General features: G+C 57.0%; 1 protein-coding gene across 1 annotated transcript; it reads right to left on the bottom strand.

The window, feature by feature from the left end:
- Nucleotides 1-2,215: 2,215 nt before the first annotated feature.
- LOC140454047 (aquaporin-9-like) lies at nucleotides 2,216-20,097 on the bottom strand. The gene is made up of 7 exons (XM_072549009.1): nucleotides 19,962-20,097; nucleotides 19,724-19,869; nucleotides 15,741-15,867; nucleotides 9,620-9,757; nucleotides 7,639-7,757; nucleotides 3,812-4,029; nucleotides 2,216-2,465 (listed from the first exon to the last, which is right to left on the bottom strand). The coding sequence occupies exons 2-7, from the start codon at nucleotides 19,829-19,831 to the stop codon at nucleotides 2,234-2,236; spliced, it is 942 nt and encodes a 313-aa protein (XP_072405110.1). The 5' UTR covers nucleotides 19,832-19,869; nucleotides 19,962-20,097; the 3' UTR covers nucleotides 2,216-2,233.
- Nucleotides 20,098-27,105: the final 7,008 nt, after the last annotated feature.

The raw sequence follows: 27,105 nt of genomic DNA, 5'->3' as shown, positions 1-27,105 counted from the left end.
ACCCCCTTCTCAAGGGGTAATCAGGGTGGGAACGCGCCAATAAATGCTGCTCCTCGGATGTTGCCTGACCTGCTGTGCTTTTCCAGCACCACTCTAATCTTGACACTGATCTCCAGCATCTGCAGTACCCAATTAGAGTCATGGAGATGTACAGCGTGGAAACAGACCCTTCGGTCCAACCAGTCCATGCCAACCCAGATATCCCAACCCAATCTAGTCCCACCTGCCAGCACCCGGCCCATATCCCTCCAAACCCTTCCTATTCATATACCCATCCCGATGCCTTTTAAATGTGGCAATTGTCCCAGCCTCCACCACATCCTCTGGCAGCCCACTCCATACACGTACCACCCTCTGTGTGAAGAAGTTGCCCCTCAGGTCTCTTTTATATCGTTCCCCTCCGCCCAATAAATGCTGGGCCCAGCCAGTGACACCGTAAGGACGGGAATAAACAGGACCATTAGATATTGGGTCTCTCTCTATCCTCTGGAGAGTGACCCTCCCCATTGAATTATACCCCCCCCCACCCCGAAACACACATATACACACACACACAGACACACAGACATACACAAACATACACACAGATACACACACACATACACACAGACACACAAACATACACACAGATACACACACACACTCACACAGATACACACACAGACACACACACACACACAGACACATACACACACACAGACACACACACACACAGACACACACACATACACATACACAGACACACACACTCACACAGACACACACACACACAGACACACACACATACACATACACAGACACACACACATACACATACACAGACACACACACTCACACAGACACACACACACACATACACAGACACACACACTCACACAGACACACACACACACAGACACACACACATACACATACACAGACACACACACTCACACAGACACACAAACACACAGACACACACACATACACAGACACACACACTCACACAGACACACACACACACAGACACACACAGAGTCAGTTTTCCATTAAATATTCTCAAATTTAATCTCACGTTTCAGTATATATTTGGAGAAGCAGCATTGGAAATGCGTATGATACAAGCGCTGGAGGGTGCAAGTGGAGAATGGGAGCGGGGGGGGGGAGGAATAGGAGGGCGAGGTGAGACACAGACATGGAGCTCTCTCCTGTCTCCCCCCTCCCCGGCATTCTCCTGCAGAGGGATTATCTCCCGGCAGAGAATCAAACCAGTCGCTGCCCGTTGCTAACCGGGGGCTAAAGTACGATTCCTGGTGCCTCCGCACTCGGAGGTGAGAGTGGGCGGAGGCGGTTTCCCCGGGCTACGGCCAGGCTGAGGCCTAGTATGCCAGGCTTCGGCAACCAGGCCTCAGAGCTCCGTGAGGGAGCAGTGTGGGGGAGGTGTAAGTGGAGAGAGGGTGATGGGTGCTGACCCCATTGTTCCCAGGTCAGGGCACCCCCCCTCCACTTTGTACCAGGTTGAAGCGTCGGGGGGGGGGGGGGGCGGGGTGGTGTCTGCAGCGCCCCGGGTCAAGGGTCAGAGTGCACTGTGCTTGGGTCAAGGATCCTGGACTTGGGTTGGGCCAAGGGGGAGGTGTGGTGGGAGTGGGGTTGGTGCTGAGGGAAATCAACAACGGGGTGAGGTGGGGGCTACTGGGACTTACCCCCCACTACACCCAACCATGGATCCCCAACACCACACCCGCACCCATAACAATGGAGATAGGGAGAGGGTGTAGGGGCTGGAGGAGGGGACAGATATAGGGAGGGGGTGTAGAGACTGGGGGGGTGACAGAGATAGGGAGGGGGTGTAGGGGCTGGGGGGGGGGGGTGACAGAGATAGGGAGAGGGTGTAGGGGCTGGGGGGGTGGTGACAGAGATAGGGTGGGGGTGTGAACCCTTGGATGGAATTGGTCACGCTGGTGTTGGGGGGAGGGGCGCATTTAGTGGACGGACGGGGTTGGGTCAGAAAGTCGTGGGGAGGGGGAGATGTGGACAGAGATTGGGGGAGGGAGGGGGGTGATGCTGATCACTTGTCCCCGGCGACGGGAGTTCTCTGGTATCTGTTCGCTCACATCCCCAGTGTAGCCCCCCCCCCCCCCCCCCCCCAATCCATCCCTGGGAGGGATTCGGGGGAGGTAACGTCGGGGGTGAAGATGGAGGGGAGAGTAGACCCCCCCCCCCCCCCCCCCCCCCCCCCCCTCCACCTTCCCGTTCACATCGCCATGACGAACTGGTCATCTGCTCCGGCCTTGTCCCTCCGTATGGCCGGGCCGTCCTTGCCCCTGGCATCCGTCCCCTTCAGCGTCTCCTCATCGGCGTAGTTGGTGGGACCTGACTTGGCCTCCAGATGGTGCAGCTCCACCAGCAACTCGTAGACCAGGGCCCCCAGCACCGCGCCCACCATGGGCGCCACAATGGGGATCCACCACCAACCGTTCCCGGCCCTGCGCGGGGGTGGGGGGGAACAAGGACAGGCAATTGGTCAGCGTCAGTGACCAGCCCCCCCCCGGCTACTTTCACCCCCTGACCCCACCCACCCTCCAAACCCCTGACCCCTAACCAACACTTCCAACCCCCCCCTCCCCCCCCTGCCCAGGAATGGCACCAGCCAACCCATCGAGGGTGGGCTCAACCCTCTGCAACCCCCTGCCCAGCCCCTACCAACGACCCCCATGGAATATGGCAACTCCCAATTCATTGATGGATGGTCGCAGGTAGTCCGGACCCCTCACCTTTGACCCCAGGTAGAAGGCGATGACCTCGAGGCTGACGCCGTGGTTTGATTGGACGTTTGACCACCTGAATCCTTGACCCCATCCCCCAGGATCAGTACGACGCAAGGACCTTGTGACCTGACACTACCCACACCCACTCAGTGGGATTGTTCATAAGGAAGCCAATCACCTCAGAGTTGACCCCTCAGGGTATCATTTCCCAACCCCCCCCCACCCCCCGACCTATCTCCCTCTTGCTCACTCTCTCACTCATTCCCTCTCTCACTTTTCTCTCTCTCTCTGTCTGACTGTGCCTCTCTCACTCTATCTCTCTGTTGCTCTCCCTCTCACTATCCCCCTCTCTCTGAATTACTCCCTGTCTCACGAACGTTCTCTCTCTCCCTCTCTTACACACTATCCCTCCCTCTCTCTTGCTCTCTCTCCTTCCCACTCTTTCACACAATCCATCTCTCTCTCTGTCTCCCGTGGTCTCTCTCTGTCTCTTACTTTCTGTCTCTCACTATCTCTGTCCCTCTCCCTCACTATCTCTCTGTCTCTGTCTCTCTCTCTCCCCCGACTCTCTCACACTATCCTTCTCTCTCTCAATATCGCTCCCTCTCCCTTACTCCTTCTCTCTCTCCCTGTCCCACACTATCTTTCTCGCTCTGTCTCTCTCACACACACACACACACAAAATCCCTCTCTTTCTCTCCCTCTCTCCCCCGACTCTCTCACACTATCCCTCTCTCTCTCTCTCTCTTTGACGATTTCCCCCCCCCCTTTCTCTTACTCCTTCTCTCTCTCTCTATCTCTGACTCAGCATTACCGCCCAGGCGATGGCTGCCGCTGGAAGTGTGGCAGCCCCCGCACAGCAAGATCCCAGGTGGAAGGACGCCGTCGACCGGGCACTGGGGGAGGGGGAGAACGGGCCCAGGCTGATCTGGGAGGGAGAGCGGGCGGGTGAGGGCGGGGATTATGGGGTAACAGGGAAGGGTGGGGTGAGGGGGTTGGCCACGCCCAGCTGGTCCCAGTCCCGTTACTGAGGGTGGGGGGGGGTGTGGGAGGGAATTACTCACGTGAAGACCTCGGTGCCCCATCCCGCGGCCAGGGTGAGCAGACGTGGCCCGAAGTCCCGGGCGGGATTGATGGCGTAACCAGAATTGGAGCCCATGGACATCCCGATGCCCACCACCGAAAGGCCGATGAAGATGGGCTGAAGGATCTTGGGAGCGCCGTAGTTCTGGGAGTCCACCACCGCGAAGATGCACAGGAGGAGGGTGCCGGTGCCAATCAACTGTGGCGGGAGGCAGGGAAGACGGGAGTCACCAATGGGTGAGGGGGGGGCGGTGGGGAAACGGCCCTCTGTTTCCCCTCCCCCTCATCGACACTGAGGCATTCTGGGAAATCCATCCCCGCCCCAAACACGCTCACAACCGCCACTCTCACTCTCCCCACCCCAGCCCTCTCTCCCCCCACCCCCTCACCCATCCACACCCCCAAACCCCCTCTCTCCCTCTCACAAATCACCCCCCAATCCCTCTCTCCCCGGCACCCTCACACATCTACTCCCCATGCCCTCATTCCCCACCCCCTCACCCATCCACACCCCCAACCCCCTCTCTCCCTCTCACAAATCTCCCCCCAATCCTTCTCTCCCCACACCCTCACACATCTACTCCCCACATCCTCTTTCCTCACCCCCTCACCCATCCACCCCCAACCCCCTCTCTCCCTCTCACAAATCTCCCCCCAATCCCTCTCTCCCCACACCCTCACACATCTACTCCCCATGCCCTCATTCCTCACCCCCTCACCCATCCACCCCCAACCCCCTCTCTCCCTCTCACAAATCTCCCCCCAATCCTTCTCTCCCCACACCCTCACACATCTACTCCCCACATCCTCTTTCCTCACCCCCTCACCCATCCACCCCCAACCCCCTCTCTCCCTCTCACAAATCTCCCCCCAATCCCTCTCTCCCCACACCCTCACACATCTACTCCCCACATCCTCTTTCCTCACCCCCTCACCCATCCACCCCCAACCCCCTCTCTCCCTCTCACAAATCTCCCCCAAATCCTTCTCTCCCCACACCCTCACACATCTACTCCCCACGCCCTCTCTCCCCACCCCCTCACCCATCCACCCCCAACCCCCTCTCTCCCTCTCACAAATCTCCCCCCAATCCCTCTCTCCCGGCACCCTCACACATCTACTCCCCACATCCTCTTTCCTCACCCCCTCACCCATCCACACCCCCAACCCCCTCTCTCCCTCTCACAAATCACCCCCCAATCCCTCTCTCCCCACACCCTCACACATCTGCTCACACAACCCCCCCGCCTCACTCTCTCTCCCTCCCTCTCCCTCTCCCTCTCTCCCTCTACCTCTTCCTTTCCCTCTTCCCCTTCCTCTCCCCCTCCCTCTTGCCTTCTCTCACACCTTCATTCTCACCCTCCCTGCTGGTCTCTCTCTCTCTCTCTCTCTCTCTCACTTGCTCTCATGTTGCAGTCAGTGATAGAGACAGAGCGACCGAGTGGGCATTGTCGGAGGGTCAGTGCTGAGGGAGTGGGCGCTGTGGGAGGGTCAGTGCTGAGGGAGTGGGCTCTGTCGGAGGGTCAGTGCTGAGGGAGTGGGCGCTGTCGGAGGGTCAGTGCTGAGGGAGTGGGCGCTGTCGGAGGGTCAGTGCTGAGGGAGTGGGCACTGTCGGAGGGTCAGTGCTGAGGGAGTCGGCGCTGTCGGAGGGTCAGTGCTGAGGGAGTGGGCACTGTCAGAGAGTCAGTGCTGAGGGAGTGGGCACTGTCGGAGGGTCAGTGCTGAGGGAGTGGGCACTGTCAGAGGGTCAGTGCTGAGGGAGTGGGTGCTGTCGGAGGGTCAGTGCTGAGGGAGTGGGTGCTGTCGGAGGGTCAGTGCTGAGGGAGAGGGCACTGTCGGAGGGTCAGTGCTGAGGGAGTGGGCACTGTCGGAGGGTCAGCGCTGAGGGAGTGGGTGCTGTCAGAGGGTCAGCGCTGAGGGAGCGGGTGCTGTCGGAGGGTCAGTGCTGAGGGAGTGGGTGCTGTCGGAGGGTCAGTGCTGAGGGAGTGGGCACTGTCGGAGGGTCAGCGCTGAGGGAGTGGGTGCTGTCAGAGGGTCAGCGCTGAGGGAGCGGGTGCTGTCGGAGGGTCAGTGCTGAGGGAGTGGGCGCTGTCGCAGGGTCAGTGCTGAGGGAGTGGGTGCTGTCGGAGGGTCAGCGCTGAGGGAGTGGGTGCTGTCGCAGGGTCAGTGCTGAGGGAGCAGGTGCTGTCGGAGTGTCAGTGCTGAGGGAGTGGGCGCTGTCGGAGGGTCAGTGCAGAGGGAATGGGTACTGTCGGAGGGTCAGCGCTGAGGGAGTGGGTACTGTCGGAGGGTCAGTACTGAGGGAGCGGGCGCTGTTGGAGGGTCAGTGCTGAGGAAGTGGCCACTGTCGGAGGGTCAGGGCTGAGGGAGTGGGCGCTGTGGGAGGGTCAGTGCTGAGGGCGCGGGCGCTGTCGGAGAGTAAGCGCTGAGGGAGTGGGTGCTGTCGGAGGGTCAGCGCTGAGGGAGTGGGCGCTATTGGAGGGTCAGTGCTGAGGGAGTGGGCGCTGTCGGAGGGTCAGTGCTGAGGGAGTGGGCGCTATTGGAGGGTCAGTGCTGAGGGAGAGGGCACTGTCGGAGGGTCAGTGCTGAGGGAGTGGGCACTGTCGGAGGGTCAGCGCTGAGGGAGTGGGTGCTGTCAGAGGGTCAGCGCTGAGGGAGCGGGTGCTGTCGGAGGGTCAGTGCTGAGGGAGTGGGTGCTGTCGGAGGGTCAGTGCTGAGGGAGTGGGCACTGTCGGAGGGTCAGCGCTGAGGGAGTGGGTGCTGTCAGAGGGTCAGCGCTGAGGGAGCGGGTGCTGTCGGAGGGTCAGTGCTGAGGGAGTGGGCACTGTCGGAGTGTCAGTGCTGAGGGAGTGGGCGCTGTCGGAGGGTCAGTGCAGAGGGAATGGGCACTGTCGGAGGGTCAGCGCTGAGGGAGTGGGTACTGTCGGAGGGTCAGTGCTGAGGGAGTGGGCGCTGTCGGAGGGTCAGCGCTGAGGGAGTGGGTACTGTCGGAGGGTCAGTGCTGAGGGACAAGGTGCTGTCAGAGGGTCAGTGCTGAGGGAGTGAGCACTGTCGGAGGGTCAGCGCTGAGGGAGTGGGCGCTGTCAGAGGGTCAGTACTGAGGGAGCGGGCGCTGTTGGAGGGTCAGCGCTGAGGGAGCGGGCGCTGTCGGAGAGTAAGCGCTGAGGGAGTGGGTGCTGTCGGAGGGTCAGCGCTGAGGGAGTGGGCGCTATTGGAGGGTCAGTGCTGAGGGAGCGGGCGCTGTCGGTGGGTCAGTGCTGAGGGAGTGGGCGCTGATGGAGAGTCAGTGCTGAGGGAGCGGGCGCTGTTGGAGGGTCAGTGCTGAGGGAGTGGGCGCTGTGGGAGGGTCAGTGCTGAGGGAGTGGGCGCTGTGGGAGGGTCAGTGCTGAGGGAGTGGGCACTGTGGGAGGGTCAGTGCTGAGGGAGTGGGTGCTGTGGGAGGGTCAGTGCTGAGGGAGTGGGCACTGTTGGAGGGTCAGCGCTGAGGGAGCAGGTGCTGTTGGAGGGTCAGCGCTGAGGGAGCGGGCGCTGTTGGAGGGTCAGCGCTGAGGGTGCGGGCACTGTTGGAGGGTCAGCGCTGAGGGTGCGGGCACTGTTGGAGGGTCAGCGCTGAGGGAGCAGGTGCTGTTGGAGGGTCAGCGCTGAGGGAGCGGGCGCTGTTGGAGGGTCAGCGCTGAGGGAGCGGGCCCTATGTAACATCGTATGGAATTTTCGGGCAGGACCCAGTTGAGATTCCTGTCTCTGCTGAAATCCATCCAAGTATCAGAGCAAGAAATTGCCAGGAGAACAGATCAGAATGTCCGGGTACCTGGTCAATGAAGCCATTGGGAAGGGTGAGGAACGGTGCAGGGTACGTGCCGAAAATGAAGGCTGTAGCACGTGGCCCGGTGACAGACAAAGTCCCGTTGTTAACAGCATGGATCCCATCTGCAGGAGAATCACAGGAACACCGTCACATCCCGAGACCCAACTCCATCACACAACAGACAGGCATGGACAGGGAACACTGGGGAATGGGGGAGAGAGGAGGAATACTGGGGAATGGGGGAGAGAGGGGGAATATTGGGGAATGGGGAGTGAGGGGGAATACTGGGGAATGGGGGGAGAGGGGGAATACCGGGGAATGGGGGGAAGAGGGGGAATGCCGGGGAATGGGGGAGAGGGGGGAATACTGGGGAATGGGGGAGAGAGGGGGAATACTGGAGAATGGGGAAGAGAGGGGGGAATACTGGGGAACGGGGAGAGAGGGGGAATACTGGGGAATTGGGGAGAGAGGGGGAATACTGGGGAATGGGGGAAGAGAGGGGGAATACTGGTGAATTGGGAGGGAAAGGGAATACTGGGGAACAGGGGAGTGGGGAATACTGGGGAATGGGGAAAGAGGGGGAATACTTGGGAATGGGGAGAGAGGGAATACTGAGGGGATGGTGGAGAAATGGAATAATGGCGAATGGGGGAGAGAGGGAATATTGGGGAATGGGGGAGTGTGGGAATACTGGGGAATGGAGGAGAGAGGAAATACTGAGAAGATGGGGAGAGAGGGGGAATACTAGGGAATGGGGGAAGAGAGGGGGAATCCTGGGGAATTGGGGGGGAAAGGGAATACTGGGGAACAGGGGAGAGGGGGAATACTGGGGAATGGGGAAAGAGGGGGAATATTGGGGAGAGAGGGAATACTCGGGAATGGGGGAGAGACGGGGAATGGGGGGAGAGGGAATACTGGGGAACGGGGAGAGAGGGGGAATACTGGAGAATGGGGAAGAGGGGGGAATACTGGGGAATGGGGAGAGAGGGAATACTGGGGAATGGGGGAGAGAGGGGGAATACAGGAAAATGGGGGAGAGAATGAATACTGGGGAATGGAGGAGAGTGGGTGGAATACTGGGGAATGGGGGAGAGTGGGGGGAATACTGGGGAATGGGGGAGAGGGAATACTGAGGAGATGGTGGAGAAAGGGAATAATGGCGAATGGGAGAGAGAGGGAATTTTGGGGTATGTTGGAGAGAGGGAATACTGGGGAATGGGGAGAGTGGGAATACTGGGGAATGGAAGAGAGAGGGAATACTGAGGAGTTGGGGACAGAGGGGGAATACGAGGGAATGCGGGTAGAGAGGGGGTGTACTGGGGAAAGGGGGCTAAAGGGAATACTGGGGAACAGGGGAGAGAGGGAGAATACTGGGGAATGGGGAAAGAGGGGGAATATTGGGGAGAGTGGGAATACTGGGGAATGGGGGAAAGACGGGGAATGGGGGGGAGAGGGAATACTGGGGACTGGGGAGTAGAGAGGGAATACTGGGGAATGGGGGGGAGAGAGGGAATACTGGGGAATGGGGGAGAGGGGGAATGCTGGGGAATAGGGGAGAGGGGGGAATACTGGGGAAAGAGGGAATACCGGGGAAAAAGGGGGAAACAGGAGAATGGGGGAGAGAAGGAATACTGGGGAATGTAGGAGAGTGGGGGGAATACTGGGGAATGGGGGAGAGAGGGAATACTGGGGAATGGGGGAGAGTGGGGGGAATACTGGGGAATGGAGGAGAGTGGGGGGAATGAGGGAGAGTGGGGGGAATACTGGGGGATGGGGGAGAGAGGGAAACTGGGTGAATATGGAAAGTTTGGGAACATATACAGGGAGAAGCCAAGGAAACTGTGTCAGGGTGGAATGCTGGGTGAGAATGAGTGCTGGAATGGGACAGGACTTGGGGCGGGAGGCGGGGTGGGGGGGGGGGGGAGGGAGTCTGACCCCACCTACAGACCCTGACCCCTGAGGAAGGGCCAAGGGGGTGACCTACCGTGATGCACCCCGTAGACAACTGCAGCTCCGACAAACCCCCCCAGGGTCTGGAAGAACATGTAAAAGGGCAACTTCTTCCATTGGAACCGGCCAAGAAGGCACAGACTGAAGGACACGGCCGGATTCAGGTGGCCCCCTGCAGGACAACAACAACAACAACAACAACAGTGTGCATTCACATAGCCCCTTTCACATCAACAGAGAGAGAGAGGAAGAGAGACAGGAAGTGATAGGGGGCTGGAGGGGGTGACAGAGATAGGGAGGGGGTGTAGGGGGCTGGAGGGGGTGACAGAGATAGGGAGGGGGTATAGGGGCTGGAGGGGGTGACAGAGATAGGGAGGGGGTGTAGGGGCTGGAGGGGGTGACAGAGATAGGGAGGGCGTGTAGGGGCTGGAGGGGGTGACAGAGATAGGGAGGGGGTGTAGGGTCTGGAGGGGGTGACAGAGATAGGGAGGGGGTGTAGGGGCTGGAGGGGGTGACAGAGATAGGGAGGGTGTGTAGGGGCTGGAGGGGGGACAGAGGGCTGGAGGGGGTGACAGAGATAGGGAGGGGGTTTAGGGGCTGGAGGGGGTGACAGAGATAGGGAGGGGTTGTAGGGGCTGGAGGGGGTGACAGAGATAGGGAGGGGGTTTAGGGGCTGGAGGGGGTGACAGAGATAGGGAGGGGTTGTAGGGGCTGGAGGGGGTGACAGAGATAGGGAGGGGGTATAGGGGCTGGAGGGGGTGACAGAGATAGGGAGGGGGTGTCGGGGCTGGAGGGGGTGACAGAGATAGGGAGGGTGTGTAGGGGCTGGAGGGGGTGACAGAGATAGGGAGGGGGTGTAGGGGCTGGAGGGGGTGACAGAGATAGGGAGGGGGTGTAGGGGCTGGAGGGGGTGACAGAGATAGGGAGGGGGTGTAGGGGGCTGGAGGAGGTGACAGAGATAGGGAGGGGGTGACTGAAATAGGGAGGGTATGGAGGGGGTGACAGATAGGGAGGGGGTGACAGAGATAGGGAGGGGCTTGAGGAGGTGACAGAGATAGGGAGGGGGTGTAGGGGCTGGAGGGGGTGACAGAGATAGGGAGGGGGTGACAGAGAAAGGGAGGAGGTGACAGGGATAGGGAGGGGGTGACAGTGATAGGGAGGGAGTCTGTAACTCCCTCTGGGGTATCTGTTATTCTGTATATTCCCCACCCCGAACCCCTCGATTAGATTCCGGTCTGTAACTCCCTCCCGGGTATCTGTTATTCTGTATATAACCCCCACCCTGAACCCCTCGATTAGATTCCAGTCTGTAACTCCCTCCTGGGGCATCTGTTATTCTGTATATAACCCACCCCAAACCCCACGATTAGATTCCGGTCTGTAACTCCCTCCCGGGTATCTGTTATTCTGTATATAACCCACCCCGAACCCCTCGATTAGATTCCAGTCTGTAACTCCCTCCCGGGGTATCTGTTATTCTGTATATAACCCACCCCAAACCCCACGATTAGATTCCGGTCTGTAACTCCCTCCCGGGTATCTGTTATTCTGTATATACCCCACCCCGAACCCCTCAATTAGATTCCTGTCTGTAACCCCCTCCCGAGTATCTGTTATTCTGTATATAACCCACACCGAACCCCTCGATTAGATTCCAGTCTGTAACTCCCTCCCGGGTATCTGTTATTCTGTATATAACCCACCCCGAACCCCTCGATTAGATTCCAGTCTGTAACTCCCTCCCGGGGTATCTGTTATTCTGTATATAAACCCCACCCCGAACCCCTCGATTAGATTCTGGTCTGTAACTCCCTCCCAGGTATCTGTTATTCTGTATGTAACCCACCCCAAACCGCTCGATTAGAGTCCGGTCTGTAACTCCCTCCCGGGTATCTGTTATTCTGTATGTAACCCACCCCGAACCCCTCGATTAGATTCTGGTCTGTAACTCCCTCCCAGGTATTTGTTATTCTGCATATAACCCCCACCCTGAACCCCTCGATTAGATTCCAGTCTGTAACTCCCTCCTGGGGCATCTGTTATTCTGTATGTAACCCACCCCGAACCCCTCGATTAGATTCCAGTCTGTAACTCCATCCCGGGTATCTGTTATTCTGTATATAACCCACCCCAAACCCCACGATTAGATTCCGGTCTGTAACTCCCACCCGGGTATCTGTTATTCTGTATATACCCCACCCCGAACCCCTCAATTAGATTCCTGTCTGTAACCCCCTCCCGATTATCTGTTATTCTGTATATAACCCACCCCAAACCGCTCGATTAGAGTCCGGTCTGTAACTCCCTCCCGGGTATCTGTTATTCTGTATGTAACCCACCCCGAACCCCTCGATTAGATTCTGGTCTGTAACTCCCTCCCGGGTATCTGTTATTCTGTATGTAACCCACCCCGAACCTCTCGATTAGATTCCAGTCTGTAACTCCCTCCCGGGTATCTGTTATTCTGTATGTAACCCACCCCGAACCTCTCGATTAGATTCCAGTCTGTAACTCCCTCCCGGGGTATCTGTTATTCTGTATGTAACCCACCCCGAACCCCTCGATTAGATTCCAGTCTGTAACTCCATCCCGGGTATCTGTTATTCTGTATATAACCCACCCCGAACCCCTCGATTAGATTCCAGTCTGTAACTCCCTCCCGGGGTAACTGTTATTCTGTATATAACCCACCCCGAACCCCTCGATTAGATTCCAGTCTGTAACTCCCTCCCGGGGTATCTGTTATTCTGTATATAAACCACCCTGAACCACTCGATTAGATTCCAGTCTGTAACTCCATCCCGGGTATCTGTTATTCTGTATATAACCCACCCCAAACCCCACGATTAGATTCCGGTCTGTAACTCCCTCCCGGGTATCTGTTATTCTGTATATACCCCACCCCGAACCCCTCAATTAGATTCCTGTCTGTAACCCCCTCCCGAGTATCTGTTATTCTGTATATAACCCACACCGAACCCCTCGATTAGATTCCAGTCTGTAACTCCCTCCCGGGTATCTGTTATTCTGTATATAACCCACCCCGAACCCCTCGATTAGATTCCAGTCTGTAACTCCCTCCCGGGGTATCTGTTATTCTGTATATAAACCCCACCCCGAACCCCTCGATTAAATTCTGGTCTGTAACTCCCTCCCAGGTATCTGTTATTCTGTATGTAACCCACCCCAAACCCCTCGATTAGATTCTGGTCTGTAACTCCCTCCCAGGTATTTGTTATTCTGTATATAACCCCCACCCTGAACCCCTCGATTAGATTCCAGTCTGTAACTCCCTCCTGGGGCATCTGTTATTCTGTATATAACCCACCCCGAACCCCTCGATTAGATTCCAGTCTGTAACTCCATCCCGGGTATCTGTTATTCTGTATATAACCCACCCTGAACCACTCGATTAGATTCCAGTCTGTAACTCCCTCCCGGGGTATCTGTTATTCTGTATATAACCCACCCCAAACCCCACGATTAGATTCCGGTCTGTAACTCCCTCCCGGGTATCTGTTATTCTGTATATAACCCACCCCAAACCCCACGATTAGATTCCGGTCTGTAACTCCCTCCCGGGTATCTGTTATTCTGTATATACCCCACCCCGAACCCCTCAATTAGATTCCTGTCTGTAACCCCCTCCCGAGTATCTGTTATTCTGTATATAACCCACACCGAACCCCTCGATTAGATTCCAGTCTGTAACTCCATCCCGGGTATCTGTTATTCTGTATATAACCCACCCCAAACCCCACGATTAGATTCCGGTCTGTAACTCCCTCCCGGGTATCTGTTATTCTGTATATACCCCACCCCGAACCCCTCAATTAGATTCCTGTCTGTAACCCCCTCCCGAGTATCTGTTATTCTGTATATAACCCACACCGAACCCCTCGATTAGATTCCAGTCTGTAACTCCCTCCCGGGTATCTGTTATTCTGTATATAACCCACCCCGAACCCCTCGATTAGATTCCAGTCTGTAACTCCCTCCCGGGGTATCTGTTATTCTGTATATAAACCCCACCCCGAACCCCTCGATTAGATTCTGGTCTGTAACTCCCTCCCAGGTATCTGTTATTCTGTATGTAACCCACCCCAAACCGCTCGATTAGAGTCCGGTCTGTAACTCCCTCCCGGGTATCTGTTATTCTGTATGTAACCCACCCCGAACCCCTCGATTAGATTCTGGTCTGTAACTCCCTCCCAGGTATTTGTTATTCTGTATATAACCCCCACCCTGAACCCCTCGATTAGATTCCAGTCTGTAACTCCCTCCTGGGGCATCTGTTATTCTGTATATAACCCACCCCGAACCCCTCGATTAGATTCCAGTCTGTAACTCCGTCCCGGGTATCTGTTATTCTGTATATAACCCACCCCGAACCCCTCGATTAGATTCCAGTCTGTAACTCCCTCCCGGGGTATCTGTTATTCTGTATATAACCCACCCCGAACCCCTCGATTAGATTCCAGTCTGTAACTCCATCCCGGGTATCTGTTATTCTGTATATAACCCACCCCAAACCCCACGATTAGATTCCGGTCTGTAACTCCCTCCCGGGTATCTGTTATTCTGTATATACCCCACCCCGAACCCCTCAATTAGATTCCTGTCTGTAACCCCCTCCCGAGTATCTGTTATTCTGTATATAGCCCACCCCAAACCGCTCGATTAGAGTCCGGTCTGTAACTCCCTCCCGGGTATCTGTTATTCTGTATGTAACCCACCCCGAACCCCTCGATTAGATTCTGGTCTGTAACTCCCTCCCGGGTATCTGTTATTCTGTATATAACCCCCACCCCGAACCCCTCGATTAGATTCCAGTCTGTAACTCCCTCCCGGGTATCTGTTATTCTGTATGTAACCCACCCCGAACCTCTCGATTAGATTCCAGTCTGTAACTCCCTCCCGGGGTATCTGTTATTCTGTATGTAACCCACCCCGAACCCCTCGATTAGATTCCAGTCTGTAACTCCATCCCGGGTATCTGTTGTTCTGTATATAACCCACCCCGAACCCCTCGATTAGATTCCAGTCTGTAACTCCCTCCCGGGGTAACTGTTATTCTGTATATAACCCACCCCGAACCCCTCGATTAGATTCCAGTCTGTAACTCCCTCCCGGGGTATCTGTTATTCTGTATATAACCCACCCTGAACCACTCGATTAGATTCCAGTCTGTAACTCCCTCCCGGGGTAACTGTTATTCTGTATATAACCCACCCCGAACCCCTCGATTAGATTCCAGTCTGTAACTCCCTCCCGGGGTATCTGTTATTCTGTATATAACCCACCCTGAACCACTCGATTAGATTCCAGTCTGTAACTCCCTCCCGGGTATCTGTTATTCTGTATATAACCCACCCCGAACCCCTCGATTAGATTTCAGTCTGTAACTCCCTCCGGGGTATCTGTTATTCTGTATATAACCCACCCCGAACCCTCGATTAGATTCCGGTCTGTAACTCCCTCCCAGATATCTGTTATTCTGTATATAACCCCCACCCTGAACCCCTCGATTAGATTCCAGTCTGTAACTCCCTCCCGGGTATCTGTTATTCTGTATATACACCACCCTGAACCCCTCGATTAGATTCCAGTGTGTAACTCCCTCCCGGGTATCTGTTATTCTGTATATAACCCACCCCGAACCCCTCGATTAGATTCCAGTCTGTAACTCCCTCCCGGGTATCTGTTATTCTGTATATACACCACCCTGAACCCCTCGATTAGATTCCAGTGTGTAACTCCCTCCCGGGTATCTGTTATTCTGTATATACACCACCCTGAACCCCTCGATTAGATTCCAGTGTGTAACTCCCTCCCGGGTATCTGTTATTCTCTATATAACCCACCCCGAACCCCTCGATTAGATTCCAGTCTGTAACTCCGTCCTGGATATCTGTTATTCTGTATATAACCCCCACCCCGAATCCCTCGATTAGATTCCAGTCTGTAACTCCCTCCCGGGTATCTGTTATTCTGTATATAACCCACCCCGAACCCCTCGATTAGATTCCAGTCTGTAACTCCCTCCCGGGTATCTGTTATTCTGTATATAACCCACCCCGAACCCCTCGATTAGATTCTGGTCTGTCATTCCAGCTAGGGGAAATCCAGGATTCCTGGTTTTTGCCAAGGTGTACCTGAGATCCCTCCGGAGATGTAGATTCCAAACGTTGCCCCGAGTCCAAAGCCGAGATTGACCGACAGGAATTCACCACGTGTCGTGTTACTGACTACCATCTGCGCTACAGCTCCACAGCCAAACAGCTGGCATAGAAAACAGGGAGGGAGAGAGGGCCTGGGAAGTTACAGTCTCATCAAAAGGAAGACAACTAAAGGCTGTTCTACAGAAGGTGGCCTGACCTTGTGAGAACCACGGTCCGACCGTGCCCACTCCCTCAGCACTAACCCTCCGACAGTGCCCGCTCCCTCAGCACTGACCCTCTGACAGAGCCCACTCCCTCAGCGCTGACCCTCCGACAGTGCCCGCTCCCTCAGCACTGACCCTCTGACAGCGCCCACTCCCTCAGCACTGACCCTCCGACGGTGCCCACTCCCTCAGCACTGACCCTCCCACAGCGCCCACTCCCCCAGCACTGACCCTCCCACAGCGCCCACTCCCTCAGCACTGACTCTCTGAGAGTGCCCACTCCCTCAGCAGTGACCCTCCGACTGCGCCCACTCCCTCAGCGCTGACCCTCCGACAGTGCCCGCTCCCTCAGCGCTGACCCTCCGACAGTGCCCGCTCCCTCAGCACTGACCCTCCGACAGTGCCCGTTCCCTCAGCGCTGACCCTCCGACAGCGCCCACTCCCTCAGCACTGACCCTCCGACAGCGCCCACTCCCTCAACACTGACCCTCCGACAGCGCCCACTCCCTCAGCACTGACCCTCCGACAGTACCCACACCCTCAACACTGACCCTCCAACAGCGCCCACTTCCTCAGCACTGACCCTCCGACAGTACCCACACCCTCAACACTGACCCTCCGACAGTACCCACTCCCTCAGCACTGACCCTCCGACAGTACCCATACCCTCAGCACTGACCCTCCGACAGCGCCCTCTCAACCAGCACTGACCCTCCGACAGCACCCACTCCCTCAGCGTTGACCCCCGACAGTACCCATACCCTCAGCACTGACCCTCCGACAGTGCCCACTCCCTCAGCACTGACCATCCGACAGTACCCACACCCTCAACACTGACCCTCCGACAGTACCCACTCCCTCAGCACTGACCCTCCGACAGCGCCCACTCCTTCAGCACTGACCCTCCGACAGCGCCCGCTCCCTCAGCGCTGACCCTCCGACAGTGCCCTCTCCCTCAGCATTGACCCTCCGACAGCGCCCACTCCCTCAGCGCTGACCCTCCGACAGTGCCCTCTCCCTCAGCAATGACCCTCTGACAGCGCCTGCTCCCTCAGCACTGACCCTCCGACAGCGCCCGTACCCTCAGCACTGACCCTCTGACAGTGCCCACTCCCTCAGCACTGACTCTCCAACAGCACCCGTACCCTCAACACTGACCCTCCGACAGCGCCCTCTCCCTCAGCAATGACCATCCAACAATGCCCACTACCTCAGCACTGACCCTCCGACAGCGCCCACTCCCTCAACACTGACCCTCCGACAGCGCCCACTCCCTCAGCACTGACCCTCCGACAGTACCCACACCCTCAACACTGACCCTCCAACAGCGCCCACTTCCTCAGCACTGACCCTCCGACAGTACCCACACCCTCAACACTGACCCTCCGACAGTACCCACTCCCTCAGCACTGACCCTCCGACAGTACCCATACCCTCAGCACTGACCCTCCGACAGCGCCCTCTCAACCAGCACTGACCCTCCGACAGCACCCACTCCCTCAGCGTTGACCCCCGACAGTACCCATACCCTCAGCACTGACCCTCCGACAGTGCCCACTCCCTCAGCACTGACCATCCGACAGTACCCACACCCTCAACACTGACCCTCCGACAGTACCCACTCCCTCAGCACTGACCCTCCGACAGCGCCCACTCCTTCAGCACTGACCCTCCGACAGCGCCCGCTCCCTCAGCGCTGACCCTCCGACAGTGCCCTCTCCCTCAGCATTGACCCTCCGACAGCGCCCACTCCCTCAGCGCTGACCCTCCGACAGTGCCCTCTCCCTCAGCAATGACCCTCTGACAGCGCCTGCTCCCTCAGCACTGACCCTCCGACAGCGCCCGTACCCTCAGCACTGACCCTCTGACAGTGCCCACTCCCTCAGCACTGACTCTCCAACAGCACCCGTACCCTCAACACTGACCCTCCGACAGCGCCCTCTCCCTCAGCAATGACCATCCAACAATGCCCACTACCTCAGCACTGACCCTCTGACAGTGCCTACTTCCTCAGCACTGACCCTCCGATAGTACCCACACCCTCAGCACCGACCCTCCCACAGCCCACACTCCCTCACCATTGACCCTCCGACAGCGCCCACTCCCTCAGCACTGACCCTCCGACATCGCCCGCTCCCTCAGCACTGACCCTCCGACGGCACCCACACCCTCAGCACTGACCCTCCGACAGTACCCACTCCCTCAGCACTGACCCTCCGACAGTGCCCTCTCTCTCAGCACTGACCCTCCGACAGTACCCACACCCTCAGCACTGACCCTCCGACAGCGCCCACTGCCTCATCACTGACCCTCCGACAGTGCCCACTCCCTCAGCGCTGACCCTGCGACAGAGCCCACTCCCTCAGCGCTGACCCTCCGACAGTGCCCACACCCTCAGCACTGACCCTCCGACAGCGCCCACTCCCTCAACACTGACCCTCCGACACAGCCCGCTCCCTCAGCACTGACCCTCCGACAGTGCCCGCTCCCTCAGCACTGACCCTCCGACAGCGCCCGCTCCCTCAGCACTGACCCTCCGACAGCGCCCGCTCCCTCAGCGCTGACCCTCCCACAGCGCCCGCTCCCTCAGCGCTGACCCTCCGACAGTGTTCACTCCCTCAGCACTGACCCTCCGACAGTGTCCACTCCCTCAGCACTGACCCTCCGACAGCGCCCGCTCCCTCAGCGCTGACCCTCCGACAGCGCCCACTCCCTCAGCACTGACCCTCCGACGGTGTCCACTCCCTCAGCACTGACCCTCCGACAGCGCCCGCTCCCTCAGCGCTGATCCTCCGACAGCGCCCACTCCCTCAGCACTGACCCTCCGACAGCACCCTCTCCCTCAGCGCTGACCCTCCGACAGTGTTCACTCCCTCAGCACTGACCCTCCGACAGTGTCCACTCCCTCAGCACTGACCCTCCGACAGCGCCCGCTCCCTCAGCGCTGACCCTCCGACAGCGCCCACTCCCTCAGCACTGACCCTCCGACGGTGTCCACTCCCTCAGCACTGACCCTCCGACAGCGCCCGCTCCCTCAGCGCTGACCCTCCGACAGTGCCCACACCCTCAGCACTGACCCTCCGACAGCGCCCACTCCCTCAACACTGACCCTCCGACACAGCCCGCTCCCTCAGCACTGACCCTCCGACAGTGCCCGCTCCCTCAGCACTGACCCTCCGACAGCGCCCGCTCCCTCAGCACTGACCCTCCGACAGCGCCCGCTCCCTCAGCGCTGACCCTCCCACAGCGCCCGCTCCCTCAGCGCTGACCCTCCGACAGTGTTCACTCCCTCAGCACTGACCCTCCGACAGTGTCCACTCCCTCAGCACTGACCCTCCGACAGCGCCCGCTCCCTCAGCGCTGACCCTCCGACAGCGCCCACTCCCTCAGCACTGACCCTCCGACGGTGTCCACTCCCTCAGCACTGACCCTCCGACAGCGCCCGCTCCCTCAGCGCTGACCCTCCGACAGCGCCCACTCCCTCAGCACTGACCCTCCGACAGCACCCTCTCCCTCAGCGCTGACCCGCCAACAGCGCCTGCTCCCTCAGCGCTGACCCTCCGAAAGTGCCCACTCCCTCAGCACTGACCCTTTGACAGTGCCCACTCCCTCAGCACTGACCCTCCCACAGCACCCACTCCCTCAGCTCTGACCCTCCGACAGCGCCCACTCCCTCAGCACTGACCCGGGAACCGGGATGCACAGAAACCCTTCAGAGGTAACAGTTGGACTGATCCGAAGTTCTGTCCTTACAATCAACATGCAGACCCCCAGGAACTCTGCCAGACACTCTCTGAAGAGTTTGTTCTTCAATCGAAACGCATCGTGGACTTTGACCACGATTGTGGCTGCTCTACCCATGGCTGGGTGTCCGGGATATCTCCCTCTCCTGTGTGACACTAACAAGTGAAGGGAACAGAAATGATATTAGACCGAGCACAGATTCCATCCCAACAGCTTACAAAATGCAAGATGCAATCTTCAGCTCTACCGAATTCAGACTGCACTCAGTGATGTTCCCGAGTTTGTCGGCTGGATTTGAAATGCACCCGATCTCCCGCAGGGAACGTTGTTAGCTCCTTGGTTCCTCGCTTGATCAGTCTCCGTGACAATCTGTCCTCTCCTCCTGCACCCCCCACCCCCCCCACCCCGGGCTTTTTAAACGTTCATGCCCCACCCTCTCAGAGTCGGGAGGTTGTGGAGGTTGGCAGAGAGTTTCTGACCCACGTTCTGGGTCAGGGAGGTGTGAGATTGGCCTGTTCTGGACCCCGACCCGGGTCAGTGATGGGAAGGTCAGTGGCTAAGGTTCCCCACCCACACTCGCCCCAGGGAGGAGGGGCTCACACACACACACACACACACACACACTCACACACACACACTCACACACACACACACACACACACACACTCACACTCACACACTCACACTCACACACACACACCCTTCACACACTCACACTCACACACACACACACACACACACTCACACACACACACTCACACACACACACCCTTCACACACTCACACTCACACACACACACACACACACTCACACTCACACACACACACTCACACACACTCACACACACACACTCACACTCACACACACACACACACTCACACTCACACACACACACACACACACACTCACACACACACACACCCTTCACACACACACACTCACACACACACACACACACACACTCACACACACACACCCTTCACACACTCACACTCACACACACACACACACACACTCACACTCACACACACACACACACACACACACTCACACTCACACACACACACACACCCTCACACACACCCTCACACACACCCTTACACACTCCCTCACACACACTCACACACACCCACACACCCTCACACACACACTCACACACACTCACACATCCTCACACGCACACCCTCACACACACTCTCACACACACCCACACACCCTCACACACACTCTCACACACACTCTCACACACACTCTCACACACACCCACACACCCTCACACACCCTCACACACACTCTCACACACACTCTCACACACACTCTCACACACACCCACACACCCTCACACACCCTCACACACACCCTCACACACACTCTCACACACACCCTCACACACACTCTCACACACACCCACACACCCTCACACACCCTCACACACACCCTCACACACACTCTCACACACACTCTCACACACACTCTCACACACACACACCCTCACCCACACCCACACACACACACCCTCACACACACTCTCACACACACTCTCACACACACCCACACACCCTCACACACCCTCACACACACCCTCACACACACTCTCACACACACTCTCACACACACTCTCACACACACCCACACACCCTCACACACCCTCACACACACCCTCACACACACTCTCACACACACCCTCACACACACTCTCACACACACCCACACACCCTCACACACCCTCACACACACCCTCACACACACTCTCACACACACTCTCACACACACACACCCTCACCCACACCCACACACACACACCCTCACACACACACCCTCACTCACACCCAAACACACTCACACACCCTCACAGACACACTCACACACCCTCACACACACACACACCCACATACCCTCAAACACACTCTCACACACACCCTTACACACTCCCTCGCACACTCACACGCCCTCACACACACTCACACACACACCCACACACACACTCACACACCCTCAAACACACTCTCACACACCCTCACACACACACCCTTACACACTCCCTCACACACACCCTCACACAAACCCTCACACAAACCCTCACACACACACTCACACACCCTCACACACACAACCACATACCCTCAAACACACTCTCTCACACACTCCCTCACACACACTCACACACCCTCACACACACACCCTCACACACACACCCTCACACACACACCCTCACACACACCCTCACACACCCTCACACTCCCACCCTCACACACACCCTCACGCTCACTCACACTCACACACACACCCTCACACACACCCACACACACCCTCACACACCCTCTCACACACACTCACACTCACAAACACCCCCTCACACACACCCACACCCACACATACCCACACACACCCACATACACACCCTCACACACACACTCTCACACACCCTCACACACCCACACACACACCCTCACACACACACTCTCACACACACTCTAACACACACCCTCTCACATACTCACACACACACCCTCACACACACCCTCACACACACACACTCTAACACACACCCTCTCACATACTCACACACACCCCCTCACACACACCCACACACACACCCTCACACACCCACATACACACCCTCACACACACTCTCTCACACGCCCTCACACACACACACACACACACACTCACACACCCACATACACGCCCTCACACACACCCACACACACCCTCACACACTCACATACACACCCTCTCACACACACTCTCTCACACACACTCTAAGACACACTCTCACACACACCCTCAGACACACACCCTCTCACATACTCACATACACACCCTCACACACATTCATACTCACACACACCCTCACACACATTCACACTCACACACACACCCTCACACACACCCTCACACACACCCTCTCACACATACCCTCACACACACACCCTCACACACACCCTCTGACACACACCGTCTCACATACTCACATACACACCCTCACTCACACACACACACCCTCTCACACACCCTCACACACTCACTCACACACACACACACCCTCATACACCCTCACACACACTCACATACATACCCTCACACACTCACATACACACCCTCACACACATTCACACTCACACACACACCCTCTCACACACCCTTACACACACCCTCACACCTCACACATACACACCTTCACACACTCACACACACACCCTCACACAGGCGCACCCTCACACTCACACACCCTGACACTCACACACCCTGACACTCACACACCCCCACACTCACCCTCATACACACCTTCACACACATCCTCACACCATACCCTCACATGTACCCTCACCCTCACATCAACCCTCACACACACACACCCACATACCCTCACCCTCACACATACCCTCACACACACACACACCCTCGCACACACCCTCACCCTTACACACACACACCCACACACATACCCCCACCCTCACACACACCCTCACCCTCACAAACACACACACCCGCACACATACCCTCACCCTCACACACACCCTCACCCTCACACACACACACCCACCCACATACCCTCACCCTCACACATACCCTCACACACACACACACCCTCACACACACCCTCACCCTTACACACACACACCCACACACATACCCCCACCCTCACACACACCCTCACCCTCACAAACACACACACCCGCACACATACCCTCACCCTCACACACACGCTCACCCTCACACACACACACCCACACACATACGCTCACCCTCACACATACCCTCACACACACACACCCTCGCACACACCCTCACACACACCCTCACACATACCCTCACCCTCACACACACACACCCACACACATACCCTCACCCTCACACATACCCTCACTCACACACACCCTCGCACACACCCTCACCCTCACACACACACACCCACACACATACCCTCACCCTCACACACACCCTCACCCTCACACACACACACCCACACACATACCCTCACCCTCACACACACCCTCACCCCCACACACAAACACCCACGCACATACCCTCACCCTCACACATACCCTCACACACACCCTCACCCCCACACACACACACCCACACACACCCTCACCCTCACACATACCCTCACACACACACACCCTCACACACACCCTCACCCTCACAAACACACACACCCGCACACATACCCTCACCCTCACACACACCCTCACACACACCCTCACCCTCACACACACACACCCACACACATACCCTCACACATACCCTCACACACACCCTCACCCTCACACATACCCTCACCCTCACACACACCCTCACCCACACACATACCCTCACCCTCACACACACCCTCACACACACCCTCACCCTCACACACACACACCCACACACATACCCTCACCCTCACACATACCCTCACACACACCCTCACCCCCACACACACACACCCACACACATACCCTCACCCTCACACATACCCTCACACACACCCTCACCCCCACACACACACACCCACACACATACCCTCACCCTCACACATACCCTCACACACACACACACCCTCACACACACCCTCACCCTCACAAACACACACACCCGCACACATACCCTCACCCTCACACACACCCTCACACCCACCCTCACCCTCACACACACACACCCTCACACACACCCTCACCCTCACTCATACCCTCACACACACCCTCACCCCCCCACACACACACCCACACACATACCCTCACCCTCACACATACCCTCACACACACACACCCTCACACACACCCTCACCCTCACAAACACACACACCCGCACACATACCCTCACCCTCACACACACCCTCACACACACCCTCACCCTCACACACACACACCCACACACATACCCTCACCCTCACACATATCCTCACACACACCCTCACCCTCACACATACCCTCACCCTCACACACACACACCCACACAAATACCCTCACCCTCACACACACCCTCACACACACCCTCACCCCCACACACAAACACCCACGCACATACCCTCACCCTCACACATACCCTCACACACACCCTCACCCCCACACACACACACCCACACACATACCCTCACCCTCACACATACCCTCACACATACACACCCTCACACACACCCTCACCCTCACAAACACACACACCCGCACACATACCCTCACCCTCACACACACCCTCACACACACCCTCACCCTCACACACACACACCCAAACACATACCCTCACCCTCACACACACCCTCACACACACCCTCACCCCCACACACACACACCCACACACATACCCTCACCCTCACACATACCCTCACACACACCCTCACCCCCACACACACACACACCCACACACATACCCTCACCCTCACACACACACACACCCTCACACACACCCTCACAAACACACACACCCGCACACATACCCTCACCCTCACACACACCCTCACACACACCCTCACCCTCACACACACACACCCTCACACACACCCTCACCCTCACACATACCCTCACCCTCACACACACCCTCACACATACCCTCACACACACACCATCAGTCACCCTCACTTGGAATCCATCCCTCTGACCAATTCCTACAAACTCCGGTCGGTCCCACAGGATGTTCCCAGCCCTCGGAATTGCAAATCCGCCACCCTGACAACACCAACAACAGGAACACTCCAGCCTCATCGGCCCGTCGTCTGATCTGAGGCATCTACATCCGTTTTCATTGCGATGGTGGTCGGGATGGGGGAGGGAGCTCCAGATCACCCACCACCCCCTGGCTGACCCAGTCTATCCTCACCTCCCCTCCTGCCCCGTCCCTGAAATCTCCCCTGAAATTCCTGGTCGTCGATTCCCAGAGAAGCGGGAGATGGCACGGGGACAGGGTGACCCTACTCACAAGATGGCCGCTGAGCCATCAGTTGGCCACTTGACACACAAGATGGCCGCCGGGCCACAACATGGAGAGAGAGAGAGAGAGAGAGAGAGACAGCAGAGCAAATACAGACACTGCCTGGGGGCCACCAGGTCGCCAGCACAATGCGCTCAGAACTCAGTTGACGAGTTTAAGGTGGGTGGGGGAGAGAAGACACGGGGGTAACATACACTGCTGAAGTGTCTGGGACCAGCCAATACCTTCAGCAGAGATGCTAACAGTTTGATACGGACTCAATACAGAGTGATAATAACCAGGGCTGCAGTAATCGTCCTTCTCAGGAATGGATTTCAGCACAGACCACTGAAATTAACAAAGGCCGCGCTGAAATTAACAAAGGCCGCGCTGAAATTAACAAAGGCCGCGCTGAAATTAACAATGGCCGCGCTGAAATTAACAAAGGCAGCGCTGAAATTAACAAAGGCCGCGCTGAAATTAACAAAGGCCGCGCTGAAATTAACAAAGGCCGCGCTGAAATTAACAATGGCCGCGCTGAAATTAACAAAGGCCGCGCTGAAATTAACAAAGGCCGCGCTGAAATTAACAATGGTCACGCTGAAATTAACAAAGGCCGCGCTGAAATTAACAAAGGCAGCGCTGAAATTAACAAAGGCCGCGCTGAAATTAACAATGGCCGCGCTGAAATTAACAAAGGCCGCGCTGAAATTAACAAAGGCCGCGCTGAAATTAACAAAGGCAGCGCTGAAATTAACAAAGGCCGCGCTGAAATTAACAATGGCCGCGCTGAAATTAACAATGGCCGCGCTGAAATTAACAAAGGCAGCGCTGAAATTAACAAAGGCCGCGCTGAAATTAACAATGGCCGCGCTGAAATTAACAAAGGCCGCGCTGAAATTAACAAAGGCCGCGCTGAAATTAACAATGGCCGCGCTGAAATTAACAAAGGCCGCGCTGAAATTAACAAAGGCCGCGCTGAAATTAACAATGGCCGCGCTGAAATTAACAAAGGCAGCGCTGAAATTAACAAAGGCAGCGCTGAAATTAACAAAGGCCGCGCTGAAATTAACAATGGCCGCGCTGAAATTAACAATGGCCGCGCTGAAATTAACAAAGGCAGCGCTGAAATTAACAAAGGCCGCGCTGAAATTAACAATGGCCGCGCTGAAATTAACAAAGGCCGCGCTGAAATTAACAAAGGCCGCGCTGAAATTAACAATGGCCGCGCTGAAATTAACAAAGGCCGCGCTGAAATTAACAAAGGCCGCGCTGAAATTAACAATGGCCGCGCTGAAATTAACAAAGGCCGCGCTGAAATTAACAAAGGCCGCGCTGAAATTAACAAAGGCTGCGCTGGAACTGACAATGTCTGTCCCGAAACTATTATTGATCCTGCAATGATTACCATAGAGTCATAGAGATGTACAGCACGGACGCAGACCCTTCGGTCCAACCCGTCCATGCCGACCAGATATCCCAACCCAATCTAGTCCCACCT

The sequence above is a fragment of the Chiloscyllium punctatum genome, chromosome 28 (genome assembly GCF_047496795.1).
Source record: "Chiloscyllium punctatum isolate Juve2018m chromosome 28, sChiPun1.3, whole genome shotgun sequence".
Lineage (NCBI taxonomy): Eukaryota > Metazoa > Chordata > Chondrichthyes > Orectolobiformes > Hemiscylliidae > Chiloscyllium > Chiloscyllium punctatum.
This window is presented reverse-complemented; position numbering and strand designations above follow the sequence as displayed.

Coding starts and splice junctions, on each gene's coding strand:
- LOC140454047 (XM_072549009.1), bottom strand. CDS start 19,831: ATGGGTAGAGCAGCCACAATCGTGGTCAAAGTCCACGATGCGTTTCGA. Junction 9,758..15,740: donor CATCTCCGGAGGGATCTCAG/GTACACCTTGGC, acceptor GTTGTCCTGCAG/GGGGCCACCTGAATCCGGCC. Junction 4,030..7,638: donor CCAATGGCTTCATTGACCAG/GTACCCGGACAT, acceptor CTCCCGCCACAG/TTGATTGGCACCGGCACCCT.